This window comes from Carettochelys insculpta, chromosome 3 (genome assembly GCF_033958435.1).
Source record: "Carettochelys insculpta isolate YL-2023 chromosome 3, ASM3395843v1, whole genome shotgun sequence".
NCBI classification, from domain to species: Eukaryota; Metazoa; Chordata; order Testudines; family Carettochelyidae; genus Carettochelys; species Carettochelys insculpta.
The window spans coordinates 55,119,824-55,132,254 of NC_134139.1; the positions used below are offsets into that span (position 1 = coordinate 55,119,824).

Sequence of the window (12,431 nt, forward strand, 5' to 3'; positions counted from 1 at the left end):
GTCTAGACAAAAGTCAAAATCAAAGCAATTCCTTATTTGGCTCAAAATAGAAAGTATATAAGGATACTTGGGAAAATATGGAATACGTTTAAAAAAAAAAAAGTCAGTCATTTCATTTATGATGGAACACAATGAGGAGTATTGCAAGCAATTCCTAAAATCATTACATTAAGTATATAATTTTACATTTCTATTTAAGTGCGTGGTACACTGAACATTCACATTCATATTTTTAATCTGTTATGTCAGTTAAACCTAAGAACAAGTACAGAGTTTTAAGGAAAGTCTTTCAAGACATTATGTTGGTTTGAAGAAGGATGTGACTCAAAACCAACACCTATGCATTATTTTTCCTATAATAGAGAACCTAGAAAAATTAAGAACATAGAGTTAAACCATGTATGTAGCACACCATATCTAATTAGATACACTAACTTGATATCTAGTCAGTTAAAAATAAAACTGTGGTTTAAGATAATCATCTAAGTCCTATAGCTAAATGTTGTGGTTTTAAAATAACACTTTACTGTTGTAAAAATTCTAATAATTTTTCTTGCTATGTGAGATTCACACATTCAAAAGAGGAAATGGACTGAGTATACAGAATGCTTGATGAAAATTACTATATAGGAAGTGTTGCCAAATGTACAAAGCAAACTGATTTTTCAATAATCGTTTTATACAGTAATCTCAGGCATTACTTTTAAAGCAAGTTTTAAGAAAATGAAGGTACTTTAAGTTGTCTGTGTCCCTTGAAAGTGGTATTACTAAGCACTTGGTGAAAATCCAGAGCTGAAGATAAGCATGTTAGACATTACTAGTAAATACTTACTATTAGTCCAAGAAATTTGTTTGATCTGACATTACAAGGTAAAATGTGGCAAGCTAATTTCATTGAACTTGAGGAATGTATTTTTATCTTCACACTGTCAGTATGGTGATAAGCTTCTGTTGTTTTTTCTCTCCTGTTTTCCACTTCCAGTGTTCTATTTAGGTGAGTTTTTGAATTCTTTGAGACTTTTTACCTTTCCCAAACAGTGTTTGTTTATTGTCTCAGAAAATCTCAAGTTTGGGAGCCTGTTCAAAGCTTATTGACTATAGTTGTTTAGTGTCAAGTCTCATCATATATAAAACTTCATTTTGCATTCCTGTTGAACTCTTTCATCCATTTCAAATAAATCTGTTCTTAGAACACAGAAAATTTGTTGCAATTTTCATTTGCTGTGTTGTGTTATGGAGCTTGTTTTGCTTTGCTAGAAAGAAAAAAATAGGAAACTCCATCTGCTCGCTGTCCAATTTTCCTGTGTCTTTTTTGTCATTGGAAAGTTGAAACTACATTCACGTCTAATCTTTGTTCATTCACAGGTCCAACATTGCCTCGACAGAATTCACAACTCCCTCCCCAAGTACAAAATGGCCCATCACAAGAAGAGCTGGAAATCCAGAGGAGGTAAGATTTTCAGCAAACAAGAGTACATTAATTACATATTTTCCTTTAATATTCAGCTATAGAGAGACATACAAGTAGATCTTCATTTTATATTCTAATAGCAATGACAGCTCTAGGCTATGTCTGCACTAGCCCCAAACTTCGAAATGGCCATGTAAATGGCCATTTCGAAGTTTACTAATGAATCGCTGAAATACATATTCAGCACCTCATTAGCATGCGCGCGGCTGCGGTACTTCGAAATTGACGCGGCTTGCCCCAATGGGCTCCTTTTCAAAAGGACCCCGGCTACTTCAAAGTCCCCTTATTCCTGTGAGCAGATGGGAATAAGGGGACTTCGAAGTAGGCAGGGTCCTTTCGAAAAGGAGATCCGTCGGGATGAGCCGCGTGGCGGTGAGCCGCGTCAATTTTGAAGTGCCGAGGCCGCCCGCATGCCAGTGAGGTGCTGAATATGTATTTCAGCGCTTCATTAGTAAATTTCGAAATGACCATTTACATGGCCATTTTGAAGTTTGGGGCTAGTGTAGACACGGCCGTACTGTGCATGAACTGTACTATGTAGATTTAAGATTGAAATGTAAAATGTGTTCTTTGAAATAATTTACGTGAACACTTTTCACCAATTAACACCATCTTTACAATCATCTGAATTGAAATATCATATGTAATATAGATTTTAAAAAATAATTCTTTATTCAATTGTTTTAACTCTCATGCATTTCCATTGTGAAGTTTCTGTCACATTGTAATACAGTGGGCCTCTGTTGTAGTTACTGCCCCTTGTCAGCCAAAGCTTTATTTTTCTGAGTCAGATTGCTGCCTTGGAGAACCTTCATCTGTGCTTCTCCAATAATCCTGGGAAATGGACTTCAGTTGGGGTAGTTTCTTTAATTGGGCCTACTTAACAAACACAATCCCTCCCTCATAAACTGTTGCTTCTAAGTCTGTGCAAGCACAGCAGTGCCTCTCCTCCCCCTCCTCCCCAACCAGTAATTCCTGTACCATGATTTTCTGGCTCTTACCTCAAAGACTGCCCTCTTCTCCACTTTCGTTTCTTGGAAGAGTTGTTTCGGCAGTATCCCTTGTTGGCAATCTGTTGGGAGCACCAGCTCAGGTCCTTGGCTTCCTGGAGTATGTTGCAGACCCCTTTCTGGATTCCTGCTGCCTCCTTTTATCCAGGGCAGGTGCAGCGATGATCTGACCCAGAGGATTGCTATCCCTGATTACTTCACAAGCAGTTCTTTAAATGCTGTCCGAATATCAGTTTAGAGAAAAGTATGCTCAGTCTCCTAATATTCAGTTCACTTATGTATACAGTGCTTGTGTTACAGTACAATTTCAGGCATTCATAAAAATAAGGTCCTACAGATAGTCCCCAACTTACAAACAGGTTATGTTCTGAACACCTGGTCGTAACTCAGTTTGTTTGTAAGTTGGAAGTACCCTTAAACTGTAATCCCTTGCGTACCTTGAATTTCGCGTAAGTCGGGGAGGGCTTGGGTTGGGGCCCTGGGAGGGAGCAGGGGGTTAAGTCTGGTATGGGTGAGGGTGGCGGGGTGGTGGGAGGGTGCAGTTGACCTAAGGCTTCCAGGGGGTTGGACCTGGGCAGCAGGGGGTTGGGGTGGGCGTTGAGCCTAGCCAGGGGTTTGGAGCTGGAGCTGCGGAGGCAGTGGGTTGGGGGGAGCCCCACGCACCAGGGGTTGGGAGCCCCAGGTACAGGTTGAAGCTGTTGCCCTGCACACCGGGGAATGTGAGCGGGGCAGCATGGGAGTTTGGGGGGTTGGGGGTAGTGCCTCATGCGCCTGCAGTGGCTAACAGCCCACACCCTGCGTGCTGGTGGCTGACAGTCCAGCACATGCAAAGTGGGGGGTGGGGGGGATCATCCGAGAACAGGGTGGTTGAAGTGGGGGTGGAGACTGAACAGGCGTCAACCAGGGTGGGTGGTGGGTTGAGCTGGCAGTGGGGATAAAGCTCCTGCACATGTTGCTGGCAGCTGATAGCTGGAGCCCCACGCATGGTGGGGGGCGAGGTGGTGAGCTGGAGCTGTGGGAGGAGGCAGGGGGGTTGAACGGGGGGGGTGCACCGGGGCAGGGGAGTTGAGTGGAGGGGGCTGGGAGCTCTACCAGAGGCTGGGAGTCAGATCCCCAGGCATGGGTTGAAGTCACAGCCCCATTCATGGGGGTAGTGAGGTGGGGCCATGGGAAGGTTGAGCCAGGTGGGAGAGGGGTTCAACAGGGGTGCACTGGGGCAGGGTGCTTGAGCAGGGGGCAGATTGGAACCCCACGTGTGATCTGGGGTCACACGGGGGTTGGGGGGAGCTGGGTCTGAGTCTGCAAAGGTTGGGGCTGGGTGCAGGGGCGGGGGTGTCGAGGTCCAGGTTTGGAGCATGGGTGTTGGAGGGGAGCCCCAGGCATATGGCTGGAGCTCTCCACTGGTGGAATTGAGCTAGGGTGCACGGGGCAGGGGATGAGCTGGAGGTTGGTTGTAAGTATGAATGGCTGTAAGTAGATATGTTCATAAGTCGGGGACTGTCCGTATTTTTAAACCTAACATTCTTAGTATTTACAGTCATTTTTTATTTTTGTTTATACAAAGTAAATAATTTTCTAATTAGTATATTCTGCTGGTACTTTATTTTTCTGAACATTTTATTTTACCCTCACATTTTGATAAATTCACATTTTAAAAATCGACCTTTTTTAAATTCAATCTTTCAAAGTACCACATAACACAGCAGCTTCAATGACATAAAAGAACTACCAGGCACGTTTGCTGAAGATTTGTTTGAAGAGCCAATCTGTTCAAGGGGTACTAGAACAGAAATGTAATAACTTGGACAAGGGGAAGTAAATTAGCTATAGAAGAAATTCCATCTTCGGTTACTTTTCTAGTAACAGAGAGGGAGCCCATGCTAGTGAATATGCTATCAAAACAAAAAGCAGTCAAGTAGCACTTTAAAGACTAGCAAAATAATTTATTAGGTGAGCTTTTGTGGGACAGACCCACTTCTTCAGACCATAGCCAGACCAGAACAAACAATATTGAAGGCACAGAGAACCAAAAACAGTAATCAAGGAGGACAAATCAGAAAAAAATGATCAAGGTGAGCAAATCAGAGAGTGGAGGGGTGGGGGGAGAAGGTCAAGAATTAGATTAAGCCAAGTACACAAACGAGCCCCTATAGTGACTCAGAAAATTCCAATCCCAGTTCAAACGACATGTTAATGTGCTGAATTTGAATATAAAAGACAGCTCAGCTGTTTCCCTTTGAATAGCAGTGTGAAAAATTTTTTTCAGTAACATGCATACTCTTAAGTCATTAAGAGAATGGCCCATTCCATTAAAATGTTGACTAACTGGTTTGTGGATCTGGAGTGTTATGATGTCTGTTTTGTGCCCATTAACCCTTTGCCTAACGGAGTTAAAGTCTGTCCAATATTCAAAGCATCTGGGCATTGTTGGCACATGATGGTGTATATGATGTTAGTAGAGGAGCATAGTAACATCATAGAATCATAGAACACTAGGACTGGAAGGGACCTCAAGAGGCCATCGAGTCCAGCCCCCTGCCCCAATGACAGGACCAAGTACTGTCTAAACCATCCCTGGTAGACATCTATCTAACCTGTTCTTAAATATCTACAGCGATGGAGATTCCACAACCTCCCTTAGCAATTTATTCCACTGTTCGACCACCCTGACAGTTAGGAACTTTTTCCAAATGTCCAACCTAAACCTCCCTTGCTGCAGTTTAAGCCCATTGCCTCTTGTTCTATCCTCAGAAGCCAAGAAGAAGTTTTCTCCCTCCTCCTTATGACACACTTTTAGATACCTGAAAACTGCTATCATGTCTCCCCTCAATCTTCTCTTTTCCAAACTGAACAAGCCCAGTTCTTTCAGTCTTTCTTCACAGGTCACATTCTCTAGACCTTTAATCATTCTTGTTGCTCTTTTCTAGACCCTCTCTAATTTCTCCACATCTTTCTTGAACTGTGGTCCCCAGAACTGGACACAGTACTCCAGCTGAGGCCTAACCAGCTCAGAGTAGAGCGGAAGAATGACTTCTCCTGTCTTGTTAATGCATCCCAGAAGTATGTTTGCTTTTTTTGCAACAGCATCACACTGTTGACTTATATTTAGGTTGTGGTCCACTATAACCTCTAGATCCCTTTCTGCTGTAGTCATTCCTAGACAGTCTCTCCCCATTCTGTATGTGTGAAACTGATTGTTCCTTCCCAAGTGGAGCACTTTGCATTTGTCCTTATTAAACTTCATCCTGTTTACCTCAGACAATTTCTCCAATTTATCCAGATCATTTTGAATTATGACCCTATCCTCCAAAGCAGTTGCAACCCCTCCCAGCTTGGTATCATCTGCAAACTTAATAAGCGTACTTTCTATGCCAATATCTAAATCATTGATGAAGATATTGAACAGAACCAGTCCTAACACAGACCCCTGCGGAACCCCACTTGTTATACTTTTTCTGGATGCGGTTATCCAGCCAGTTATGCACCCAGCTTATAGTAGCCTCATCTAAATTGTATTTACCTGGTTTTTTTTATAAGAATATCATGCGAGACCGTATCAAATGCTTTACTAAAGTCTAGGTATACCACATCTACCGCTTCTCCCCTATCCACAAGACTCGTTATCCTATCAAAGTAAGGTTTCAGATTAGTTTGACATGATTTGTTCTTCACAAATCCATGCTGGCTGTTCCCTGTCACCTTACCACCTTCCAACTGCTTGCAGATGATTTCTTTAATTACCTGCTCCATTATCTTTCCTGGCACTGAAGTTAAGCTGACTGGCCTGTAGTTTCCTGGGTTATTCTTATTCCCCTTTTTATAGATGACCACTATATTTGCCCTTTTCCAGTCTTCTGGAATCTCTCCTGTCTCCCATGATTTTCCAGAGATGATAGATAAAGGCTCAGATACCTCCTCTATCTGCTCCTTGAGTATTCCAGGATGCATTTCATCAGGCCCTGGTGACTTGCAGACATCTAATTTTCCTAAGTGATTTTTAACTTGTTCTTTTTTTATTTCAATTTCTAACCCTGCCCCTTTCCCGCTAGCATTCACTATGTTGGTCATTCCTTCATCAGATTTCTCAGTGAAGACCGAAACAAAGAAGTCATTAAACATCTCTGCAGTTTCCAAGTTCCCTGTTACTGTTTCTCCCTCTGCACTGAGCAATGGCCCTACCCTGTCCCTGGTCTTCCTCTTGTTTCTAATATATTTATAAAAAGCCTTCTTGTTTCCCTTTATGCCTATAGCTAGTTTGAGATCATTTTGTGCCTTAGCCCTTCTAATCTTGCTCCTGCATTCTTGTGGTGTTTGCCTATATTCATCCTTTGTAATTTGTCCTTGTTTCCATTTTGTATACGATCCCTTTTTTATTTTGAGATCATGCAAGAAGTCCTGGTTAAGCCAAGGCGGTCTTTTGCCATATTTTCTCTTTCCTACGCAGTGGGATAGCTTGCTTTTGGGCCCTTAATGTCCCTTTGAAAAACTGCCAACTCTCCTCAGCTGTTTTTCCCCTCAGTTTTGCTTCCCATGGGACCTTACCTACCTGCTCTCTGAGTTTACCAAAATCTGCCTTCCTGAAATCCTTTATTTCTATTTTGCTGTTTTCTGTGCTACCCTTCCTTAGAATTGTGAACTCTATGATTTCATGATCACTTTCGCCCAAGCTGCCTTCCACTTTCAAGTTCTCTACCAATTCCTGCCTATTTGTTAAAATCAAATCTAGAACAGCTTCCCCCCGGTAGCTTTTTCAGCCTTTTGGAATAAAAAATTGTCTCCAATACAATCCAAGAACTTACTGGATAGTCTGTCCGCTGCTGTATCAGTTTCCCAACATATATCTGGATAGCTGAAGTCCCCCATCACCACCAAATCCAGGGCCCTGCATGACTTTGTTAGCTGTTTAAAAAAAACCTCATTGACCTCTTCCACCTGGGTAGGCGGCCTGAAGTAGACTCGTAGCAGGACATCACCCTTGTTTTTTACCCCTCTTAGTCTAACCCAGAGACTCTCAACATGTCCATCTCCTACATCCATCTCCACCTCAGTCGAAGTGTGTACATTTTTAATATATAAGGCAACACCTCCCCTCTTTCTTCCCTGTCTATCCTTCCTAAGCAGGCTGTACCCTTCAATACCAACATTCCAATCATGTATTATCCCACCAAGTTTCCGTGATGCCAACGATGTCAGTTGTATTTATTTATTAGCACTTCCAGTTCTTCCTGCTTATTACCCATATTTCTTGCATTTGTATGTAAGCATCTAAGATATTGATTTGATCTTGCCTCCCTGTTTTGCCTTGACCCTCTTTTTACTCTGACATTGTTGACCATGCTGCCTCCCATTTCGGACCCATCAACCAGGTTTCCATGTTCTCCACTTACCTGTGGGCTTTGCTCCCGTGCCCCCGTCGAACCTAATTTAAAGCCCTCCTCACTAGGTAAGCCAGTCTGTGTCAAGATACGGTCTTTCCCCTCCTTGAAAGGTGAACACCATCTCTGCCTGGTAGTCCTTCCTGGAATAGCATCCTGTGGTCGAGGAAACCACAGCCTTCCTAGTGACACCATCTTTGAAGCCAGGCGTTCACCTCTAGGATGCACCTGTCTCTGCCTGGGCCCCTAGCACTGACAGGCAGGATTGAGGAGAATACCACCTGTGCCCCAAACTCCCTCACCCATGCCCCAGAGCCCTGAAGTCACTCTTGACCTGCTCAGTATCACACCTCGCAGTATCATTAGTGCCCACATGGATGAGAAGCATGGGATAGTAGTCAGAGGGCCGGATAATTCTCGACAACGCCTCCGTAACGTCTTGGATACGGGCCCCCGGCAGGCAGCATACCTCCAGAGATGAAATGTTAGGGCGATAGATGGCCGCCTCCATCCCCCTCAGAGGAGAGTCCCCGACCACCACTACTCTAAGTTTCCTCCTCACAGTGGTGGCAGCATACTTCCCAGCCTTGGGGGTACGAGGCTTCTCCTCCGCTGTACAGGGCGATTCTTTGTCTCCTGTATCAAGTACAGCATAGCGGTTTCCTAGGACCACGGTGGGAGGTTTCTGAGCAGGGGTGGAGCACTGCCTACTGCCAGAAGTAACAAGCTGCCAGGGTCCACCCTGATCTATCTCCTCCTCCACCAGTGGTTTATCAGCTGTCCTGTGTACTGGGACAGTTACCTCAGCTGTCTCCACATGAATACTATCCAGGAACTGCTCGTGGAGTCAGATTCTCCTCAACCTGGCTACCTCCTCCTGTAGCTCTCCCACCTGTCACCTGAGAGATTCCACCAGGAGGCACTTTTCGCACTGGATGGTCCCCCCCAGCCTGGATCTCAGTCCGTGGGAATTGCAAGCCACAGTCCCTGGAAAGCCACACCAGGATCTGGGTAGAGGCATCCATGGTCAGACAGTCTGTCTGGCTACAGGCGCTGGTGGAGGAGACAGTAGTAGTGCTGGCACAGGTGTTGTGGGTCTTCCTAACCATCGCAGGCCTCCCTCTGTTAAACTCCCTCTTCAACTCCCCTGTCTGCCGGCCTTCTACCAGGACCTCCTCCGCACTTGGCGGCTGCTCGCAGCCTCCAGGTCCTTAGGGGCCACCGTGGGAGAAGACCTCCTCGCGGAGCCCCTGCTACACAACCCCCACCTTCATGTGCAGGCGGCGGAGTCTCTCACGGTGCGCCGGAGGCTGGTCCTAGGTGGAATCACTAGGGTTGGAGACCTCCTGGACTACGAGCGGGGGGACTGGATGGAGGCCCCGGCGCTCGCCCGGCGCATGGGGCTCTCCGACCTACGCTCCCCCCGTCTCGTACTCCGGGAGGTGAAGGCTGCCCTGCCCTCCACCGCTCACAGTTACCTCAGCCGGGTCCTGCGAGAGGGTGCACCCCGCCCCCCTCCCACTCCTAGCCCTCCGGACCTCTTCGTGGGCCCCCGGCTTCGCGATCCTGCCCGCCCCCCTCCCCCCCATCACCTCAGCCGGCTGCACACTTTCCAGCCTGTCCCCTTCCGAACCGCGCCTCGACACCTTCTGTACGCGCTCGTGCTTCACACGCTCCACTTCCCCACCCTCGTGTCCCGCCCCGATCACAAATGGCGGGACCTCTTGCCGTCATCGGAGGGTGGGGAGCCCCGGTGGGCCGGCCTCTACTCCACCTTGGTCCCGCGGCCCGCCGGGGACATCAGCTGGAGAATCCTCAACGGAGCGGTGAGCACGGGCGTGTACCTGGCGCGGTTCACCCCCATCCCGGACACCTGTACCTTTTGCGGCACGAGGGAGAACCTGGCGCACATCTACATCGAGTGCGCCAGGCTGCAGTCCCTCTTCCAGCTCCTCCAGAACCTCCTCTTGAGGTTCTGGCTGCACTTCTCCCCACACCTTCTCATCCTCTCACACCGTATCCGTGGCCCCACAAAGTCGCGGGACCTCCTCGTCAGCCTCCTCCTGGCCACGGCCAAAATGACCATTTACAAAACCAGGGAGAGGAGACTGGCAGCGGGGGTGACCTGCGACTGTGGGGCCTACTTCCGTTCCTCCCTCCGCTCACGAATCCGAGCAGAGTTCCTCTGGGCGGCGTCCACCAACTCCCTGGATGCCTTTGAGGAACGGTGGGCGCTGTCCGGGGTCCTCTGCTCGGTGTCCCCCTCTGGCTCCCTCATTTTAAACCTTTGACCCTCACTCCCGCTCCTGGTTTTTCTTTCGTTGTCCCCCGTATTTACTTGGAACCGGGCTGTTTTTAATGGGTCCCCTCTCATCGTGAGAGGGGCCTTGTAGCCGTGGGCAGGCTATGCCTGCCCAGTCCCCCAGCATCCAATAGGTACATAACATTAACTCCCCTGTCTGCAGCTCCCTGTCCGCTTTGCTCTCCTGGTTGCCCTTGCCTCTGGCTTTTAAAGCCTTCTGGCCTGGGTCAGTCATTCCCCTCTGTGAGTCACACAGAGAGAAGGCTAATCAAGGGAACAAAGGTCAGGCAGGCAGTCCCAGCTGCCACAGAAACTGACACTGACCCACCTGAAATCAAAATGGCAGTTCAAATTCAAACAGTTAAGCACACTCACTCACCCCAAAAGCCAGCGCTCTCACCTGGTAGCTTCTGCAGCAGCAGGATCACTTGCTCTCCCTCTTGAACTCCGCTGTCTGCAGCTCTCTGTCCACTTCGCCATATATGCCATCATGTGCCAACAATGCCCAGATGCTTTGTATATTGGACAGACTTCTAACTCGCTTAGACAAAAGGTTAATGGGCACAAAACAGACATCAAAACACTCCAGATGCACAAACCAGTCAGTCAGCATTTTAATGGAATGGGCCATTCTGTTAATGACTTAAGAGTGTGCATGTTACTGAAAAAAAAATTTTCGCACCGCTATTCAAAGGGAAACAGCCGAGCTGTCTTTTATATTCAAATTCAGCACATTAACACGTCATTTGAACTGGGATGGGAATTTTCTGAGTCACTATAGGGGGTCATCTGCATACTTGGCTTAATCTAATTCTTGACCTTCCCCCACCCCCACCCCTCCACTCTCTGATTTGCTCACCTCGATCCTTTTTTTCTGATTTGTGCTCCTTGATTACTGTTTTTGGTTCTCTGTGCCTTAAATATTGAGTCTGTTCTGGTCTGGCTATGGTCTGAAGAAGTGGGTCTGTCCCACAAAAGCTCACCTAATAAATTATTTTGCTAGTCTTTGAAGTGCTACTTGACTGCTTTTTGTTTTGATACTTTTCTAGTATTTTTGTTTTGTGTTTGCCACTAATTGTGTGACATTGGTGCAAAACCCAAGTGATTTGTGGTGGTACACCTTACCCTTTCCAAGCCTCTAGGTATGTTTACATTTAGGGAAAGATCTTCTGGAGTTCAATTTAGCATGCTTAGTGGGCATGCACTAAATTAAACTGTTATGGTGCCACCGTCGACCCTAGTAGAGCTGTAAGGGATGTCAACAGAAGATTTTCTCTTGTCAACCTCCTGCTGTGTGGACAGCTGCAAAAATCAACTTTGGATAAGTCTGCTCCAGCTGCACAATTTTCATAGCTGGATTTGCATATCTAAAATCAATTTTACCTCCTAATATAGACCTCGCTTCTCCTTTTAAATGCTTTCATTCTTCAGCTTGAGATATCACTGTCTATTTAACATTCTCTGCCAGTCAATAAGGAGTGACAGCAAGGGCACTTTCTCCAATCTTGGAAGAGAGGCTGTGTCAGAGGTCTTCCTCACGCTACACTCTGAGTGCAGAAACTGAGGCCCCGTGGAGATTTAAAAAAAGAGTACCTTGCCTGTAAACAGGCTTTACTTTAAAACTTCCCAAGGTCACAGATTCCTGGACTCTGGGAGGGTAGGCTGCCACCACCAAGTGAGGAAGCCCCCCCCCCCCCCAATTCTTCAAGAAAGGCACACTTGGATGTCTTCTTGTGGGGGCTCCCCAGTCTCTTAACTCTCCCTCAGACAAAGAGCTGTAATTTGGTAGCTAGCTTCTGGCCAAAGATAGACGCACACAGATCTTTTCACAGACAAGCCCTTCACAGGCAATTGGTAAAAAAACAAACAAAAACAAAAAACAAAAAAAAGCAGTGATTTATTCACAAAGCAAGAGAAAAAGAAGTCATGGGTTGCACGCAGAGGAAGTATTTCCCTGGGATTCAGCTTAAAAGTTACAGGGGAAAAATGTGAAGTCACACAAAAGAGAAAACAGCAGTCAATAACAAAAACAAGGAAACAAGCCGACGGTCCATCCAAATTTAAAATAGACATGTTGGCTGATTCTACAACTGGATACTTTATTTCAATTGCCTGGGAGCCATCTCCCTGTCTGGGTCTTTCTCTCTGGGTCCCCCAGAGAAAAAGCCCTGGGAATTACAGTTGTTCTCAGTTTAAACTGGATTACTTCATTCCCATTGGCTCACCCGGAATTCAGGCCACCGTAGAAGATTAACCCCTTTCCTGCCCTCATT

The 12,431-nt window shown here is 46.3% G+C and overlaps 1 protein-coding gene across 6 annotated transcripts in view; it reads left to right on the forward strand.

Annotated features, from left to right (window-relative positions):
• The window catches only part of ENAH (ENAH actin regulator), a 205,245-nt gene that overhangs the window by 134,098 nt on the left and 58,716 nt on the right, over positions 1-12,431 (forward strand). For all 6 annotated transcript variants that reach the window (XM_074989883.1, XM_074989884.1, XM_074989886.1 and 3 more), the window contains exon 4: positions 1,366-1,450. In XM_074989883.1, the coding sequence (XP_074845984.1) occupies positions 1,366-1,450 (85 nt within the window). The remainder of the gene's footprint in view (positions 1-1,365; positions 1,451-12,431) is intronic.